The 18,689-nt window shown below is 47.2% G+C and overlaps 1 protein-coding gene across 1 annotated transcript in view; it reads left to right on the top strand.

The window, feature by feature from the left end:
* Positions 1–16,946, top strand: part of PRRC2B (proline-rich coiled-coil 2B) — a 76,849-nt gene extending 59,903 nt beyond the window's left edge. The window contains exons 16-31 of the mRNA XM_006892439.1: positions 475–680; positions 1,209–1,354; positions 2,274–2,415; positions 4,158–4,240; positions 4,804–4,995; positions 5,137–5,334; positions 5,778–5,864; positions 6,968–7,072; positions 7,251–7,443; positions 8,130–8,227; positions 9,158–9,285; positions 10,276–10,516; positions 12,829–13,005; positions 13,303–13,394; positions 15,467–15,548; positions 16,812–16,946. Coding sequence (XP_006892501.1) covers positions 475–680; positions 1,209–1,354; positions 2,274–2,415; positions 4,158–4,240; positions 4,804–4,995; positions 5,137–5,334; positions 5,778–5,864; positions 6,968–7,072; positions 7,251–7,443; positions 8,130–8,227; positions 9,158–9,285; positions 10,276–10,516; positions 12,829–13,005; positions 13,303–13,394; positions 15,467–15,548; positions 16,812–16,946 — 2,305 coding nt within the window. The remainder of the gene's footprint in view (positions 1–474; positions 681–1,208; positions 1,355–2,273; positions 2,416–4,157; positions 4,241–4,803; positions 4,996–5,136; positions 5,335–5,777; positions 5,865–6,967; positions 7,073–7,250; positions 7,444–8,129; positions 8,228–9,157; positions 9,286–10,275; positions 10,517–12,828; positions 13,006–13,302; positions 13,395–15,466; positions 15,549–16,811) is intronic.
* Positions 16,947–18,689: the final 1,743 nt, after the last annotated feature.

Here is an 18,689-nt window from a genome sequence, read left to right as displayed (position 1 = left end):
TAGCTAATTCTATTGTTAAACAAAGCCAGGACTCCTTGCTGGTCAGAGCCTCACAAGTAAAAAACTTTTGCAGCTCTAATATGAGCATTCATTCTTCTTTGTCTCTTTCTGCAATCTTGCTGATCTGGGCCTGCAGTGTAACAGAAGAGACATACTGAGCCCTGGGCAGTTCCATCTTTTCCCATCAGTAGGCACTGTCACATCAGGGCCAGCAGTGGTGACGCTGCATGTGAGCTTTTATGTGGCTGCTGTCCTCCTGGTGAGCAGCTCCTACTGTGTAAACTAGGAGAGATGGTTATAGAGCCAGGTTGGTGTGCTGCTGAGAATAGCCAGGCTAGGCCCCTGTTTGTGCGAATGTTGTATGTATCAGTGGTTTGCGGTTTTGGGGTGTTTTTTTTTTTCTCCCTTTTCCCTTTACTATCCTTCCCAGACTCTTGACTGTTTCAGCACTAACATGACTTCTTTTCTTTGTAGGTCCCCAGAAGAGGCTTTGCCTGGAAGCCTTGGCAGCTGCAACAGTGGGAGAAGCCACTCACCCTACACCCTCGAGCGGTCAGCCCATGCCAGTTCTGACATTCCTGAAGCTTCCCGTAAGAAGGCAGAGAAAGAGGCCAAGCTGGCTGCTCAGAGGGCAGGAGAGCAGGGAGAGACCATGAAACAGTTTGATCTGAACTATGGAAGTGAGTCTAGTCAGTCTTGGCCTCTGGTAGGATCGAAGAACCCAAGCTGAACCAAGGGCTTCAGAAGCTTCCTGGGGTTCTGAGGTTTCTCCTTCACTGAACGTGTTAACATCTGAGGAGCTAATCTGGCCAGACCCTTAGCTAGTTGGGGGGCTAAGGATTGAGATCCACTGACTACATAAAATAGTTGTAGGTTTACAGAGGAGGCTCAGAAAGTTTCCTGCTTTGCCCTGGGTCACTTAGGTGGTTAATGGCAGAGATAACATTTTAAGTGTTCTAGTCTCTAAAGTCTTGAGTAACATTCAAGTTACAGAAGCCTCTTCTCTAGTTTGAGTTCTAACAGTACTGAAGGGTTTAGAATCAAGGCCCTGTTCCTGGAGAATATGCCACAGCTCCTTTGCAATACCAAACCAAATGCTGTCCGACCTAAGCTTTTATTTCCTTAGATGCCAGATGCCTGTTGGGTTGGGTTATTCTTGGCTTCTGATGAATGGAAAAACTATCCCTTCTTGTGAAATTTGTGTTCAGATACCATCATTGAAAATTGCGGGTCCAGCCCTGGGGAGGAGAGTGAGGTGGGCTCTATGGTGGGTGAAGGCTTCATCGAAGTCCTGACCAAGAAACAGCGCCGCCTGCTGGAGGAAGAGCGAAGAAAGAAGGAGCAAGCCGTGCAGGTAAAAAAAGAAGGATGAATAAGGTGGGAGTAGGGGTGAGTGTGAAAGCTGATGCCAGAGGAAATGAAAGTAAGAAGAATTAGAGAATTCTTCTGAAGCATAAAGCAGAAGAGAAGAAGGGAATGCTTACTGAGCACATAACTGCCTCCTGTCACCCACAGTTTCCATAGCCCTACTGGGGAGATGATATTATCCCTAGTCCATAGGAGAAAGTGACTTGTTCAAGATGATTCACCACAAATGTTAATGAGCAGAGGTCAGACTCCTGTCAGCCTCTCAAGCCTGTCCTTTGCTGTGTTCCAATCCAAGTGGAATGAGGAAGTCACAGGGCAGGGATCCTGTAAGGGAAATGAAGTTCAAACTAGCAGTAAGTCCTTGGTCCTAGCTGTTGGGGCACACAGTGCCATCTGTTGCACTGTCAGCCTGTCGGGCTTTGCAGTTTAGACTGGTTGAGGTCAGGGAAAGGGATCAAGACACAGAAGACTGATTCATGGAGATGTTGGAACAGCATCAGGGTGTTTTGGTAGCCAGGATACTTCTCTCAGGGAAAATTGCTAATTCTTCAAGCCTAACATAGTGTGTCTGAAATGATGGGGATGGCCCAGCATAGAGCAGTGTTCAGGTTGGCTATTCATAGGGTCTCTGTGAATCGTACTTGATTCAATGGCACCTAACAACGGCAGTGTCTAGATTTGTAGCTCTGGTGGCCTAGTAGTAAGAAGCTGCACTGTAGTCCCCAAAGAATACAGTTCTAATCCACCAGCTGCTCCACGGGAAAAGGATGGGCGAGCTCCTATGCCACTTACTGCCTCTGAAAACCTGCTGGAGAGTAGTGTGAGTCACTTCTCTTCTGACTCGGCAGCACACAACAGTAACAGTGTCTGGATTGGTCTGTATCAACTGTTCCCCTTCTGTTTAGGTTCCTGTCAAAGGTCGAGGCCTTTCCTCCCGTATTCCTCCTCGATTTGCTAAAAAGCAGAACAACTTGTGCCTGGAGCAAGGGGATGTAACCGTGCCAGGCAATAGCCTGGGCACTGAGATCTGGGAGAGCAGCAGCCAAGGTGAGCACTTGCCAAGACTGCCTCACACCCTGTCTCAGGAAACCTGCTTTTGGCACCGTGAATGTAGATTGTAGCTTGTGCCCTGAGTTCCTCAATGGGGTCAGTGATTGTGTGGCCATCTAAGCCCTATTTGCTGCAGTTACCCCTAAAACAGTCTCGACTTTGGTCTCTGAGAAAAGATAGCCGTGCACACAGGTGGTTTCTCAGGGAGCCAGCTGCCTTTGGCTGTTTCTTATCATTTTTTCTCCTTGTGAAAGAATAGTGATGGGCTCAGAAGCTTTTTCATTCAGTCTGTGTGGGCAAGTGCTGTAAACTCTTCCCTCAGCACTGTTCTAAGTATAACTGTATTTTTGGGAAATAATGTTTCTCTGGATACTTATTTAGAATATCCAGTACTGTTTTCCTATTAGCTTTTCACTTTACACTAAAAGCCGTTTTAATTGAACAGAGAATTTTTTTCCTTAAAATTTTTACTTTATATTGGTTTTCTTACAAAGTTTATATACATTGTTTTTCATACATTATCTTTCACATTTCCTTTTCCCACCCCTCCCTCCACCCATCACATTGTGGCACCCTATGATTCACACACATACACACACACGCCCCTGCCCAACCTGGCCCCACTGCTCTCACTCCCCCAACCCGTTGAATCCTCATACGCCTTTGATAAAAAAAGTCTTAAACAGTTTTTGTCCTTAAGGGACTGAATTACTTTAATTGGCATAAGAGAGGATACTACTTTTTTTTTTTTTTTAAACTGGAAGACAATTTTATTAAACCTTACATAGATCCGTAAATTGTAAATTTACATGTATGCAAATTGCAGTATGTCTTTCCACAAATCACATTCACTAATCTTCATTCATTCTAAATGTTAGAAACACCAGAGAAAATATGACAATGATTAGTGGCGCTGTGTCATAGGGTGAGAGGATACTTCTTGAATGCCTGCTTTGGTCAGAATCCCACACTGAGCCCAAAGGGTGCAAAGGTAACTAATATAAGGACATTTGACAGCTGGTGGGCAGGAAGGACTTCGAACATCTATTTCCACACAAACACCTGAGGCTCCCAAAGCCAGATGACTTGAGCCTGAGCAATAGGACACCTACCCAGTGATTGGGTTACAACAACACAGGGAAAAATAACATTCCCAAAGCTCTTCAACTACAATTGAAAAGAACATGTTAATATTTTAATAAAATATTAATATATTTGGTAACATGTATGAATGATAAATAATAACAATAATTACCAAAAGTCTTAAAATAGTGTATAATTCCCCCTCTGTTGTATCACAGTTATAGCTTAAGTGCTCAGAGGTCTGTCATGTGCTCAGATGGACTCTTGAAAAGACAGGGGATCTTTCCCCTTATAAAGACTTTGAAAAAGTGGCCAGTTTTAAAAAATAAATAGTAAAAGAAAGCACTAATACAGCGCGGTGGTGATAGAATCCCAGCAGCTCTGAATAAGAACTGATGGTGTATTTACTAGCTAGTACACAAGGAGGAGCACACACTATGAAATCTGTCTGAAGACGTTGGGAAGTTGGCTAAAGTAATCACAGTAGCTCCTGTGCACAAAATCTTTCCGCAGTTGGCAGGGAGGGGGCTAGTATGGGGATCAGGAATTGGGTTTCTGTAAGCTACACCTGGCATTGTTTGAGATGAACCCATAAACTTACTTTTCCCAGACTGGTGGTTTCTCTTTAATTTCCTGCCTCTGTCTTCCTCCAGCAGCCCTCCCCGTGCAGGCCTCTACCAGTGACTCTTGGAGTAAAGCCGTCACTGCCTTCAACAGCAGCGAGTCTGGCACGGCCGAGGTAAGTGTGACCATAGCACGCGTGCAGGCTGACTATTGAGTGTGTGCCCACCTTCCCCACAGCCAGGTCTCGTAGGGCCTCTGCTTGTTCCAGTTACATGTGCTGGGCTCTCCTGAACATAGGAGATGGAGAGGCCATTTCCACAGGCTCTCAGCTTTTCTGGCTTGACTTTTGAGCTGTGTACAGAGTACTCAACATTAAAGGTAGAAAGACATGACAGGAACTAACCCGGGTGGGGAACAAGATGGAGTGCTTCTTTTCTGAACCAGTAGCTGTGGTCCTTTGTGAACAGAGCATGGCAGTTTCTGTTCAGGGACCACCAAGTACCTTGTAGTTATGATGCTCGGGCAGGCTTGGTGTGTTTCTCATTGTGATCTTGTTTGTCAGGCACCTGTGGTAGGTAGTTCAGGACTCTCTGCCATCCCTTACACCATTGGCAGGGAGGACAAGAGTGTAGCCACAGGTGGTTTGTGGAGAGAGCTGTCTCATGCAGTGTCATGTTTTGGATGATTATATTTTGAAGTTAGGTGTCAAGGCTTTACCCCATTTTGTGTTTTGCCCAGCAGGGCTTTAAGAGCAGCCAGGGAGATAGTGGCGTTGACTTGAGTGCTGAGTCTCGGGAGTCGTCTGCAACCTCCTCCCAGCGCAGCTCCCCGTATGGTACTCTGAAGCCAGAGGAGATGAATGGGCCTGGTCTGGCAGAGCCGAAAGCCGACAGCCACAAGGAGCAGGCTCAGAAGCAGTCTGAGCAAAAGGTAACCTGGAAGTGCATTCATAGCAGCCATGGCCTTGGTGGGGAACTTTGGTCTTTTTTCTTTCTCCTCAGTTCTTGGGGCACATGCCAGAGAGGGGTTGTTCTCATCTGTGTGTCTCAGCCCATCTGCTTTTCCATCAAGGATTCAGAACAAGGCTCAGGACAAAGCAAGGAGCACAGACCAGGACCCATCGGCAATGAACGATCTCTGAAAAACAGAAAAGGCTCAGAGGGGACTGAGCGACTGCAAGGGGCTGTCGTCCCTCCTGTGAACGGCGTGGAGATTCACGTGGACTCCGTGCTACCGGTGCCACCCATTGAATTTGGAGTCAATCCAAAAGTGAGGCTTTGATTCCCTTCCTTCCTTTCCCTAGCCACCTCTACTCCCTTCTTCTTGGCACTAGTAGAAGAGGGGCTTGGAAGAGGTTGACTCCTAGGAACAGCAGAGACCAATTAAAGGGAAGAAAGCGTGGGCAGGGAGTTCTGGATGGGTGGTAGGTGCTGTTGAAATGCCTGAGAGATTTCATTATTGATGCAAACTAGAGTCTCCGGATGAGATTGACAGTGATCCTCACTGTCTCCATTGACCTAGCCTGTTGGACAGCAAGGAGAGATGGGGAAGGGGGAGGGCAGCCTCTGAACTCTGTCCTTTCACATGTTCTATGAGGAACATCCAGCCTCAGGTTTACTTGGTGAAGTCTGGCTAGTGAGACCATGGATTATATGAATGTCTGCCTTGCCCAGAGTGAGCCAGGCAAACTCAGTGGGCTGTGCTTCTTGCAGGACTCAGATTTCAGCTTGCCACCTGGTTCTGCTTCTGGTCCAGCAGGGAATCCAGTTGTCAAACTCCAAGATGCCTTGGCCAGTAATGTAAGTGTGCACTTTGTCCTGCAGCTCCCCTTCTCACCTATAGACTCTGAGAAACAGGAATGCCTGGTGGTGGCATGTGCTTTGCAGTTGTGTCGATTTGGGTTGGCATTGTGTTGTGTCTCATTGCCTAGCTAGCTAGTTTCATGGCCTTGGGCAAGTTGCTTAAAAGCTTTCTGTGCCCAGTTTAGCAACCATACGGTGGAGATAACATTTGTGAGGTCTTCTTTATTGGGCATTTTCTTTGATTCCATTGTCCCCTTTGTCCCAGTTCATAGGCAGCTGGTCTTCCATAATATATTTAGGAGAGGGGTTGTGGATAAAGGAGTAATGCCTCCTTTCAAGAGGCCATCATCACCCGAGGGTCTTGAGAATCTGGGCTTTTCCTGTTAGAATCGCCTGGTCTTCTAACCCTCCATGTGGCTTCTGTAGAAGGGCAAACAGATGCATCAGTTGTGGGCCACTTGTGACCACACAGCCTAGATTGTGTTATAGTTGACGTTTCTCTTCACTGCTTTGTATGAAATTAAGTATTTGGTAGATAAAACTGAGTGATTGTAGCAGCAGTTCCAAAGAGGATTCAAGGAATAATTTGTGCTGCAAACTTTGACAGACTGAGTGAAGAAAAACACTCTGTGAACAACATGTTTGGAATGTGTACCAAACAAACTTACCTACTCCGAGAAATCCCTATAATATGCCCAGGATCGATGGTATCTGCAGAAAGAAGAAAGTTCTGTAGAACATGTACATTTCCTAACATGTATTTGTTTAGTTTTCTGTTCTCTTGGGGACTTAATTAGCAGCCAAAAGCCTCTCCTCTTCTAGGCCAGCACATACCTGCTTGTCAGTAGTCTCCTTTTTTTTTTAAATGTCACATGAGCCAGTTCTAGTCTAGAAGGTTCTGCGGGTTGGCACTGCACAGACATTTGTCGTGAAAATCAAGATGACTATTTATAGGAAATAAGTTGAGTTTGCCCTGGTTTTTATTGGCTTCACGTTGGTTATTTCAAGTATGTGTGGTCAGAACTGAAGGTGTATTTTAACAAATCTGTTTTCTTTGTTCCGTTGTGTTCCATGGTTACCTCTCCCACCTCCATCTCCAGGCAGGATTAACGCAGTCTATTCCCATCCTCCGGCGGGATCATCACATCCAGAGAGCAATTGGCCTCTCTCCAATGTCCTTCCCCACAGCTGACCTCACTCTGAAGGTAACTCAGGCCTGGCCTGAGACAAAGTGGACCAAGGCCCAAGCTCCTTCTGCTTGTGAAGGGGCAAAAAAGGGGAACCCATTCCCGACCCCTACTGGCACCTGTATCTTAGATATTTTTATTGTTTACTGCCATCCTGGTAGTAATTTCCACTCTTCCCCTTCCCTTGCTTCCAAAGATGGAGTCTGCACGCAAAGCTTGGGAAAACTCTCCCAGTTTGCCAGAGCAGAGCTCTCCTGGAGGTGCTGGCTCGGGTATCCAGCCACCATCCTCTGTGGGAGCTTCCAACGGGGTCAACTATAGTGCTTTCGGCGGAGTCTCCATGCCACCCATGCCTGTGGCCTCTGTAGCACCTTCTGCTTCCATTCCAGGTATCCCATCTCCCTGAACCAGGCCCTGGGGAGTCTCCAGTTATAATGATCAAGAGAGGTGTTAGATTATGTACCAGTCTCTGGCCGTGTAGAAGTTGGAATCTCTAGTCTGGGTGGGTTTAGCTTCCCATGACTGCAGGTAACTCACACTTGCTTTCAACTCTGAAAAGCAGAACCAGTGATTTCTTTCTTTCTATGGCCAGGCTCGCTTTTACTTTTGGAGAGAGGCATGAACAGAGCCTTGGCTCCAGTCAGACCTGGGTCCCTTATTACCATCCTCTTTGTCACCATGTGCCGTGTATCCCACAGAAGAGCATGTGGATTATCAGGACCCAAGTGCCAGCGTCTCAATGATGTAATTCCAATAGATCCTTCTGATCCTCCACTGTGGACTCAATAGCAGGGAGATGAAGAGGACAGTCACTGAGAGACGGAGGCAGCTCTCATTTGTAATCCAATCCCCTCCTGAGTGTCCAGGGCAGTTGGTGAATGGTTAAATGGAAGAGGTAGCCTTGAACCTGCTTCCTTCTTCCTAGGCCCTGTTAGTGTCCCGCATCCTGGGTTCCACAGGGAGTGGAGCATGCTCTGTGGACACCCCTTAGCTCTACCCACCCCTCTGGCTTCCCTGGAAGCAATGTTCAGAGACAGGTTTGATACTTTTCTCCATCCTCTTGGCTTGATTCCAGGCAACCATCTCCCACCTCTCTATCTGGATGGCCATGTGTTTGCAAGTCAGCCCCGGCTGGTTCCTCAAACGATACCTCAGCAGCAGAGTTACCAACAGGTGAACACAAGTCAGGTGGCCTGGTGGAGGGAGGAGGGCAATGCAGTCAAAGTTGTGATGAATTTCTTTATGTGTTTGTTTATTGTCTGCCTTGTTTTCTTGTGTCCCTCACTTTTTTAATATGCAGTGCCTGGCCTATCATGGCAGTCAATAATATTCATTAAATTGGATACGTGAGAGACAAGGAGCATGAGTGGGGTTAGATACTCTAGGCTCTGCTCTCTCTTCCTTTCTCAAAGTTCTCCCTGTATCCAGGTAATTCCTAGATAGGGAGTTAGCTGATCTGGAATTCTCTGTGGTGATCAAGTGATGAAGAGAAGAAAGGCCTAGACCTCAGACATGGGTGATTAGAAGGAGGTGGTTTTAGAAATGCTCATGCATTTACTTTAGTGCAAGGTCTGTGCTGTAGGGATATTGTTTTGGAAACTTACTTCCTAAAACTCATACTAGGCCCTGCACCTGAAATGGTCCAGCTCCCCTCATGAGTGCTGGGAGTCCTCTTTCAGGGCTTTCAGATTGGACGTCTGCTGCAGGTGCAAAACCCATATCTGTTTTATTTTTAAAATGTTCCTAATTATTGTTTTGCAGGGTTTTTCATATCCTATAACTGGATAGCATTAGATAAATGTTTTTCTGTGTGGGCATTTTTCATTCGGCATTCTCTTTGTGAAGTTCCCCTTTATTGGCCATGTGTAGCCAGGACGTGCTTTTGATGTGCAGAATCCTAGTGTAGGGATACAATGTGGTTTGGGAGGTTGTTACCAATATTTCTTTGTAGGCTTTTTCCTAAGAGCAAGGGAAGCACAGGGACCACACAGTTAGATTTGGATTTTTCAGTGTTCCAGTTGCCATGTGGAGAGAGACTGGGGAGGGGGTGGAGGGGCCCCTCGCAAAGGGCATTGCAGTTACCTGCCTGGTGTTCATTCACAGGCTGCCGCTGCCCAGCAGATTCCAATTTCCCTTCACACATCTCTGCAGGCTCAAGCTCAGCTTGGATTGAGAGGGGGGCTTCCTGTCTCCCAATCTCAGGAGATCTTCAGCTCCTTACAGCCCTTCAGGTGAGCCCAAGGGTGGGCTAAGGGAATAGGTTTCCTGCCAGCTTTCCAGTAACCGGAGAGTCTAACCCCAACAGCCGTTTTTACTCTCTTGTTCCCACTGTTGTTCTTGCTACTTAGATCTGGGGGGACTGGTGCTGATGCTGGTGGTGAGGGGACGGGACTGGCTCGGGTGGTGGGCCCTGTTTCTTTTCATCTCCTCCTGCCTTTCCTTCTTGTTTCACCTCTCCAAATGTGGTTTGCTGTTTTTCAGTATTGTTTTTGGATTGGGGTTGGAAATTATCCAGTAAGCAAGGGAATCGTGTTTACTTACTAATCTGTCATGAACAACTTTACACTTTTGGGGCCGTGAAGATAATGGGAAGCTGTTCAGTATAGATCAGTAATTAAGCCTGTGCTGCTTCTGCATAGTTGATGTATTGGCTCTGTCAGAGACTGTAATTTTTTTTTCCTTGTTGTGTACCATTGAATCAGGTCCATCTAGCACAGGAGGAGATTGTCCCTCCTTCTCTAGCAGAACAGCTTCTTGCCACTAGGCTACCAGAGCTCCCTAGACACTAAGTTTTAAGAGAGTTGTTTTGCTTCTATGGAAGGGTTCTCTAGGGTTAGTAAAGACATAGATGCCCACCATACCTAGGAACAGAATGACTCTTTGATGTGGTATTTAAAAAGTCAAAGAGTAGTGTTCACTATAGATAGAGAAGTAAGAAAGCCAAAGCAGGCAGCCCCTGCTGACATGTTTCTTGGGTAATCTGACTCTTAGTAGAGATTTTCTTATACTGTGCTGTGTTCGGTTTAAATCAGTGATTCTGTGGTCCCTTGACCGGCACTATTGATACCATAAAGAAATGTGTCATACATGCAGAGCCTAAGACCCCGTGCTGCCAGAAGGGCTGGGGGTCAGGCTGGCCCTCTGGTTCTGGTAAGCGCTCAAGTCTACGCTCTCCCACTGTGCCCAGTGTTTGTTCCTGATCATCTCTTTGGCTTCTGCAGATCTCAGGTGTACATGCACCCCAGCCTGTCTCCACCCAGCACCATGATCCTCTCTGGAGGCACAGCCTTGAAGCCTCCCTACTCAGCGTTTCCAGGCATGCAGCCCTTGGAGATGGTGAAGCCCCAGTCTGGCTCTCCTTACCAGCCAATGAGCGGAAACCAAGCTCTGGTCTATGAGGGGCAGCTCGGCCAGGCTGCCAGCCTAGGCGCCTCCCAGATGTTGGACTCCCAACTCCCACAGGTCAGGAATTTAGCATTCTCACATGAAAGGAGGTCTTTTTACTTAAAATTTTGTTTTCTCCATTTATCTATTCCTTTCTCTAGGGTATCTTGTGTAACTGCAGGATTTGGTCCTCAAGCTGCTAGATAGATCTTCAGCCTCTGAATAGTTCCTTCACCTGTCACTGATCTAGTCTCATAGGACTGGCTTTGCTCTCTCTAAGAACACTGTCATGGAGGCTCTCTTCCAGCCCTGGAGTACGTGTCCTCTCCGCATACTCACAAATACTACGTCTCTGTATGGCCTCCAGCTTTGAAGCCTTTGCTTTTAGACTACACTCTCTGCTCTCCATGTTGACTGGAGCACCACAATCCCAAATCCAGCATGTGATTCACACTGTCTCCCTTGGCACCCAGCCTACATCCTCTTTGTACTCCACTCCTGTTTAATCCTTGGTAGTTCTATATCCATCATACTGACAACCCCAAGCCATTATTCCTGTGTGCCTCTCTTTGGCACCACAGTAGTCCACACTTAGCCATAGTCAACAACAGCAAGTCTGCAATAATCTTAAAGTTTCGTCAGTCTTCAAATCTGTTCATTTTCTGACTTCTTACCCCTTACCTCTTAAGGCCTCACTTACTTCCTCTATTATTAGCTCATTCATCTCAGTCAGACAAAAATCTATGTTAAATTCACTCCTGCCTCTGCTTTACTGACTCTCCAGTTCTGACCCTACATCTCCTGCCCTGCTGGGAGCCTCCTGTGGTTCTCTAGTATCTGTAGAGGAATCATCTGGACTCATGTAGCAGGACTAGACTTTTCATACACATACAACTCATTCATTGTTCTACCTACATTGCTCCTGTCTTTCCTATCTGGCTGCATCACTCTTGAGTGCACAGTATTACTTCTTGTAACAAGTCAGGATGTTATTTAACTTTTTCCCCTTCACGGTCAGATATGAGTTGATTGGATTTAGCTAAAAATGAGTTGTGGGCTGGAAGCCTCTGGGTTTAGAGTCAGCCAGGACCTGCTGGGCAGGCCTTGTATTTTAAAAGGCAGTTGGGCCCTTGGACTTGTGGCCCTTGGGACTAGTGTTAATTGTGTTTGGGATGAGCATTGTATTAAGTGTAAAGAACTAGTCTGTCAATTTACTGTACTGAAGTAACAGGGTTGCTGTGACACTGAATTCTGTGCTACTGGTATGTCAACTGCTATAATGGTTACTCATCGTGGACTCATCGTCTTTGGTGGAGCTCCCAGATTGATTCAGGTTTGGAAGCAGAAGTGGCATCCACTTCCCAAGCCACATGCCTCTGGAAATTCTATAAACAGAGAAACAATGATAGTTGTAGGTTAAGGTCTTTTGTTCATAGGGTCATTATGAGTCGTGCTCAACTCGATGGTACACTAATAATCTGTTCTCAACACTGTAGCCTAAGGTATTCTATATATAACAGAACTCAGGTAATGCCACCTACACAGTCAGAGCTACAGATGGTTGCATTATCCTTTTGCCCCACAACTGGTTGGAGCTCCAGGGAGGCACTGCCATAAGTCTCAATGATGTAATTCCAGTAGATCCTTCTGACCCTCCACTGTGGACTCAATAGCAGGGAGATGAAGAGGAAAGTCACTGAGAGACAGAGGCAGTCCTCACTGGTCAAGAGGTCTGCTCCCCCACCTGCCCTTTCCCTCACTCATCACGCTGTGACCTTAGAAGTAGCTCTCTGGGCTCCACAGTCACGCCGTCATTTGCTGGACTCCCAAGGCTCCAGAGTGAACTTTCAGTCCCACAATCTTGGGTGTAAAACTGAGTTTTGCATTTTTATGTGTTGCTGAGAGGTATAAAGATAAACTGTCTACACAACTTTCATCTTTCCAGAAGCCTTCCTGCTCTTTCCTACTTCTTCCTTGAGAAACAGATACTTCTGAGCCACCCTGTGGGTGTGTCCAGGTCTTTACACAAAAGTTTTGTTGCTCCTTCCTGCATCTGGCTGCCCCGTGTGTCTCCAGCCCATTGTGTTCTTGAAGGCAAGGACTACACATACCCTTTTGCAATCTGAGACTCACTCCCATTGTTAACACTAAAGTGTGTGAGTGCTGTACAGACCTGCGTTTGTCTTAAGCTGTTTCCTATGATGAGACTTGACCCCTGTCGTTAAAGGGGTTAGATCCAGGATGACCTTTCTTGGACTGTACAAGAAGTAGAGTCTCAGTTTTTAACATTCTAAAAATGAGAATTTGGCAGCTCTTAGATGCCAGTGTATGTAACAGTGTTTTGTGACTTTGTCCCCAACATTCCCTTGACTGTCCCTGTTATCCAGCAGTTGACAATGCCGCTGCCTGGCTCCCAGCTGCCTCTGCCTCGGTACGGGTCTGGTCAGCAGCCATTGATCCTGCCACAGTCCATCCAGCTGCCCCAGGGGCCAAGCCTCTCTGTTGGAGCCCCAAGAAGAGTTCTTCCACCTGGGTCCCAGCCTTCAGTCCTTAACACCAGCAGAGAGGTAAGATAACTCCATTGTGGGCTGGTTCTGGAAAAGGGTCTAGATCATCAGGGCATTCAGACATTGGACACTTACTGATGGTTATGTAACAGAGCAGTAGAAACAGCCCTGTGGTTCTGTACAACATGCCCTATTTAAAAGAACAGAATGAAAACCCATAATATGGTTCCCCATTCAGCCCTCTTTTGAACCTGAGTTGGGGCCAGCTTCTTTAGAAGATGTCTCTTAGTGTAGCTCAGTGGGGGCTGGTTTTTAGGGCTCTTGATTGACAGCTTATTGCTTCTTGGTCTCCTCTAGTCCTCTCAGATGGAGATGAAGGGCTTCCACTTTGCCGACAGTAAACAGAATGTTACTTCAGGAAGCTCCATGCCATCACCACAGACCTACAGGTAAAGAAAAGCCCTGAAGTTTGGAAACTCATTCATGAGCATCCTCTGTAGACGTGGCTCAGGTGAACTAGATTGAAGGGCTTTGGAGCCTGGCCTCCTTTAAGGCCGATGTGAGTTAACCATGGAAAAGTCAGGAATGGAGAGTGAACTCACTCCCTCGCCCCCATTATTAATAAAATGCTCTGGAATTGAGGTGAAGAATCATTTAGATTTTCATTGACATCAAGATCAACCTTGACTTACTTAAAGCTTTGTCACCATATTTTCAGGGGGGAAAAAATAAGAACTTCTGGCCTGTGTGCACATCCCTGCAGGGGAGTAGAATGGCGTTTCCCAGTGCTGAGTGATGATTGACTTCACCTGTGTGATTAGTGATTGACTATGTGGCCTTTCTCCTCTCCCCGCCTCCAGCCCTTGCCCCCCTCCAGTCCCTGCTGGAAGGACTTTTTACTGCGCTTGTGACACCGCTCCTTAAGCAGTGGTGTGTTCTTGAGGTCCCCTCTTGTGTCTTTCCCTGACTCTGGTGACTGTCCAGGTTGCGTCAGCATGGTTCAGAAGTGGTTTTGTTGACCTATGGCAGAGAGCCCCTGGTTCTGCGGGGATGGGAAGGTAATGGGCTCTTTGTTTGGGCCCTAAAAATTGAAGGTTTCATACAGTTGACTCTGGTTAATGTGAGAGGCTCCTGGAAACCACCTCCTGCAGTGCCTGTGAGGGATTAATGCCTTCACTAAGGGTGCTGGCGGGGCTGCTTCATCACTGCTCTCTCAGACCCTCTCAGATAGACTCCTTTGCCAAAGATGTTCTTGTGATTTTTCTGCCCTTGGCGTATCACAACTGAGTCCACCTTCCAACTTTTATTTCCAGACAGCAGGATTTTTGTGGTCTTCTCACTTCATCTTTTGTTCTTATTTAGTTCTCCTGGCTTTACTTTTTTTTTTCCCCCCCAACCATACTTTTCACATGGGCCAAGACAACAGTATTTTATGGAAAGGTTTTAGACCACATTACAGGACAGTGAGTCCGATTTGGAAGCAAGAAGGAAGTTCTTCATCTCTGAGGTGTGGACAGATGCAGTAGTTCCCCTCACATCCCCCAGAAGACTCTCCATGGGATCTGGCTGCTGAACCTTTTCCAGTGAGGCACAATCAGGAGTGTGCACATAACAAAAGTCCTGTGTTTGTTCATTTCACAGAGAGGCAGTGGGGTTATGCTATAGGAAATATTAAGACTTACTTATTAACCTTTATTTTATTGATGTTTCCAGCGGACGTTGGAAATCAGTGTTTTTCCATAGAGCAGTGTTTCCCCAAAGTTTCTCTCAGAGGCCTTTTGTGGGCTGCATTGGGGTGGGGAGGCGTCTGGTTGAGTTCCTGGGGAGAGCTCTATCCTGTCCGGCCGGTTGGAGAGCAGAGGTGCTGCAGTCAGGCCTCCTGCTTTGTATAAATAACATTTCTCAAGCTTTTTGGTCTTCGGACTTTTAAAGTTTCTTCTGTAGCACTTAACATCCCTGAAACTAGTGATTGAGTAGAACACAGTTAGGATTACAGATTTTTGTTCCTTTTAATCTCCTTCCCACTTTCTCGTAATAATGAAGATTAGATATATTTCCAGCACAAATCTGGTTTAGTATAAGTGTATAGACCTGAGGCCCTACATCAAAACCCTGAGAGACAGCTCATGTATGGCCATCAGCCACCAGTGAGGTTCACATATGCCCTTCTGTAGTAGGACAAGTCTGTATGCAGGGTTCGTCTGTCCATAATAGGACAGAGTAGAGACAGTCTGTCGGTCTAGCTGTCCATGTACCATACCTGTCTCCCTTCCCCTTTTAGTATATCTCGTAAGCGCTGTGTTTGGGAGCCAAGGTAGACAGTGTCTCCCTCCCCTTCAGCGTTTTTTCCTTTCTTAGGTCTTTGTTCTTATATCCAAGAGGTCGACACACTGCCCAGAGTGAGTGCTTCTCTCTGGCCACAGGGATTGGTCCTTCCTCATGCTCCTCCGCGTGCTAGGCTTTGACTCCATTTCTGTGGTGACACATTGTGTATTCTCACCCCTGCCTTTGGTTTTTTCAGGCCTAGCTCTGCTAGCCCCAGTGGGAAGCCCTCTGGATCAGCAGTTAACATGGGCTCTGTGCAGGGACACTACGTTCAACAGGTAGAAGATGGCTTTCCAGATCCTTCAGCCTGGGACACTTAGGCTCTTCTCCAAGCGCCAAAAGAGAAGGGGCTGTACAGCCCATCTGAGTGCTCTTTTTATAAAGAGAGACATGCCCTAGTGGTTAGATCATGGACCCAGAACCTGGGCAGCCTGAATCCCACCTGATGAAGGCAATTTCTTCTTTCGATGGGCGTCTGGATCCTTCCTTGTCCTGCAGAGAAGGGAGGATACTGTTTCCTCTGAGGAGGTGACGCCAGAAAGTGTACTCCCCATAGCAGTGTCGGGCTGGAAAAGGCGCTCTGGGAGAACTCGGTTAGGTCTGTGGGTTAGCTGTAGAAGCTGGGGTGCGGGGTGTGCGTGCACGTGCTAGCTCTAGTAGTAAGTGGTGTGTCTTGTCTTTGTCTTAAGTGGGTGGGATTAAGTGTTTTATAATAAAAAGACATTTTCAACATCTCTTCCTTCAGACACTATTCTCCTTGCTACTACCCTAAAATGTAACTGGGGTCCTTAGTGCTCAGACATCTGTGGTGTAGGTTTAAAATAAAACGGCATTACTAGTTGGTAGAGGTAGGAAGTTGTTGGTCTCATTTCATGCCTCTATATTGGGTTCCCCTGTGTGCCACTTGACTTTAATGGGGTGAGCTGCTGAAGCTTCCTTCTGGAGTGGAAGCCATTGTGTGAAAGATGGAACTGTGTTTTGTTCCTTTGATAGACTCTACTACACAGTCCTACAGAGTGGTAGGTACCCTGGGTGGGAGGGTACACGTTTGTGGGAAAAGTTCCTACCAGCTAGGCATTCTGTTGATTGATTGAATGATGGTCTAAGACCAGAACAGCTAAGTCTGCCTAAAGATACAACGCGCCCCCACCTCAGGCCCCTCAGCAAAGCTTCTAAATCCTGTAACATGTAGTTCATCTACTTGGAATTGCCTTCGTTTTTTGTTTACCCCTTGTTGGGCCTGGGATGCTCTGATTTGCAAAGCTTTTGTTCTGGATTAGCCTAGAGACCCTGAAATGCTTTAGTCCTAGGGTGCTGCCACTCCTCCTGCAGAGGCCTCTGGCTATCACTGAGAGCTTCCTGGAGGAGCTGCCTTCTTCCCACCACTCAGACCTGTCACATCCCACTTTCAAGGTCTAGTCCTTTGGTCAAAGGATGGACTTCTTAGGGTAGTTTTTTCTCTCTGGATCAGGGAGGAGGTGGGGGAGCTTTGTATCTAGTTGGTATTTCTGTTAACTTTTTCTCCACTCCTCTGTCCAAAGGCAAAGCAGCGAGTGGATGAAAAGCCCAGCCTGGGATCTGTGAAGCTACAAGAGGCCCCCTCGGCTGCCTCCCAGATGAAACGAACCGGAGCAATCAAGCCTCGGCCGGTCAAAGTGGAGGAGAGCAAGGCCTGAAGGCCCTCGGCCGCCACCGCCACCTTGCCCCCAGAGGAGGACAGTGCTGCCACTTGGCCTCAACAGTGTCAGCCAAGTACTGACAGCCAGACACTTGGGAACCATGCCAGATCGACTGTCCACCCGCCTGGCTCAGACTGGGAGAGAGAGCTCCCTTCTCTGCTCCACTCCTGAACGCTCCATTGTCCAACCAGCTTGCACCCGTGGATATATGGCATTGACCTGCTTGCTTTAATACGAAACAAACACAAAGCAAACGACTCCTCCCTTCTCATCTTCTCCTTTCCACCACGACTGTGGAGTGACTCAAGCCTTCCGTGCAGTGCAGATACACCCCGCCCGTGCTCCCTCATGCCCACCCTGGACGCCGCCTCAGCAGCGTGCCCTTGCCCCCTCCCAGCTTCAGCCCAACCAGGCACCGTGGTTTGGCAGCAGGGTCATTTTAGTTTGAGGCTTTTTGTTTTTAAAAGCAGCTACAGTTTTTATGAAAGGGGAAGAAAAAAAAACAAACAGAAACACAAGTTTATGTATGTATAGCTGGACTTTTCTACGTTCTCCGCTGTCCTCTCCCTCACCACGTCTTCTGTCTCTGACGGTCCTTTCCCCTGTCGTCTTTGATTTCTCACTGCAGTACCTTGAAAAAATGATGCTTGAGAATGCACCCCCTCCCTGCTTGAGTAACCTTTAGTCAGCTAATCTATGAGGTTATTTGCAAAAAGTGGAGGGTTGTTTAAGGGCCTCGTCATGAGCATTGTTTGATATTCAGTTACGTGCTTTGGAAGCAGTGGTGTGAGCAAAGCATCTTAGTTGGGCTTATGGGCAGCCCAGTGAAGCTGATGATCTTTTTGGCATGAAGCTCACACATTTTTTTCCCTGGACTCTCCTAAAGCTAGTTGATAAACTGACCCCAGGGCACCAGAGATGAATCATGGAGATACAGAATCTGGTATTTTCCACATTTGATCAGGCTGAAGGGAGGCGACACAGCCACGGGCCCGTGTACTGGCTTTGCTTTCATGGTTTCCCCCTGCTTGGTTTCTTGGTGGCTGTTCACCTCCTTTCCACATTGCCTTCCCTAAATGTTATTTCCCTTTCCTCAGCCTGCCTCTCTGTCTACCCCTCATGTCTCTCATCACTGAAAACCAGATTGGTCTACATAGTTACAGGGACCGTAGTTACCTAGACTGTTTTTTGGTAGAAACTGCGGTTGAAGTGTAGTTTGCAAGGCTGCTGGGAAGTGTTCTTTTCTCCTTTTCTTTGCTTTCACAGCCGACTTGGTTTACTGGAGCTGAGTTGTCCATGGTGCACACCCCGGGGCTCTCGGTTCATGAGTGTCCAGGCGGCTGCACAGCGGCCTACAGCAGGGACTCTGGGAGACTTCGTGTGCTTTCGCCTTTTGGTTGATTGGTTTTATAAATAAGTAACAGAAGGAAATTGGCTCTGTCATCTCGAGGCAAAGGGAGAGGAAGTGTCAAGTCTATCTACACCCATAGGGTACCTGGCCAGCAGAGTTGCTGGGTGCTGGCTGGTGGGTCATTCCAAAGGTGGCTCAGAGGGCATGCAGGTAGAAGGTGGGCTGATGGTTTTGTACCCCCATTCCTCCACTCCCTATCCCACAGATCATGGAGGAAGGTTCTTAGAAACTGGTCAAGTAACTTTGTTACTGTTTGCTATTTTTAACAAGTAAGAGTGCTGGTCTCCCTTCTTGGGACCACCTAAGGAAGGGTAGCTTTATTGAAAGAT

The sequence above is a fragment of the Elephantulus edwardii genome, unplaced genomic scaffold (genome assembly GCF_000299155.1).
Source record: "Elephantulus edwardii isolate Elephantulus edwardi_28Jun2011 unplaced genomic scaffold, EleEdw1.0 scaffold00116, whole genome shotgun sequence".
NCBI classification, from domain to species: domain Eukaryota; kingdom Metazoa; phylum Chordata; class Mammalia; order Macroscelidea; family Macroscelididae; genus Elephantulus; species Elephantulus edwardii.
Note: the sequence above shows the minus strand (reverse complement) of the source record. Positions and strands in the feature narration are given on the sequence as shown.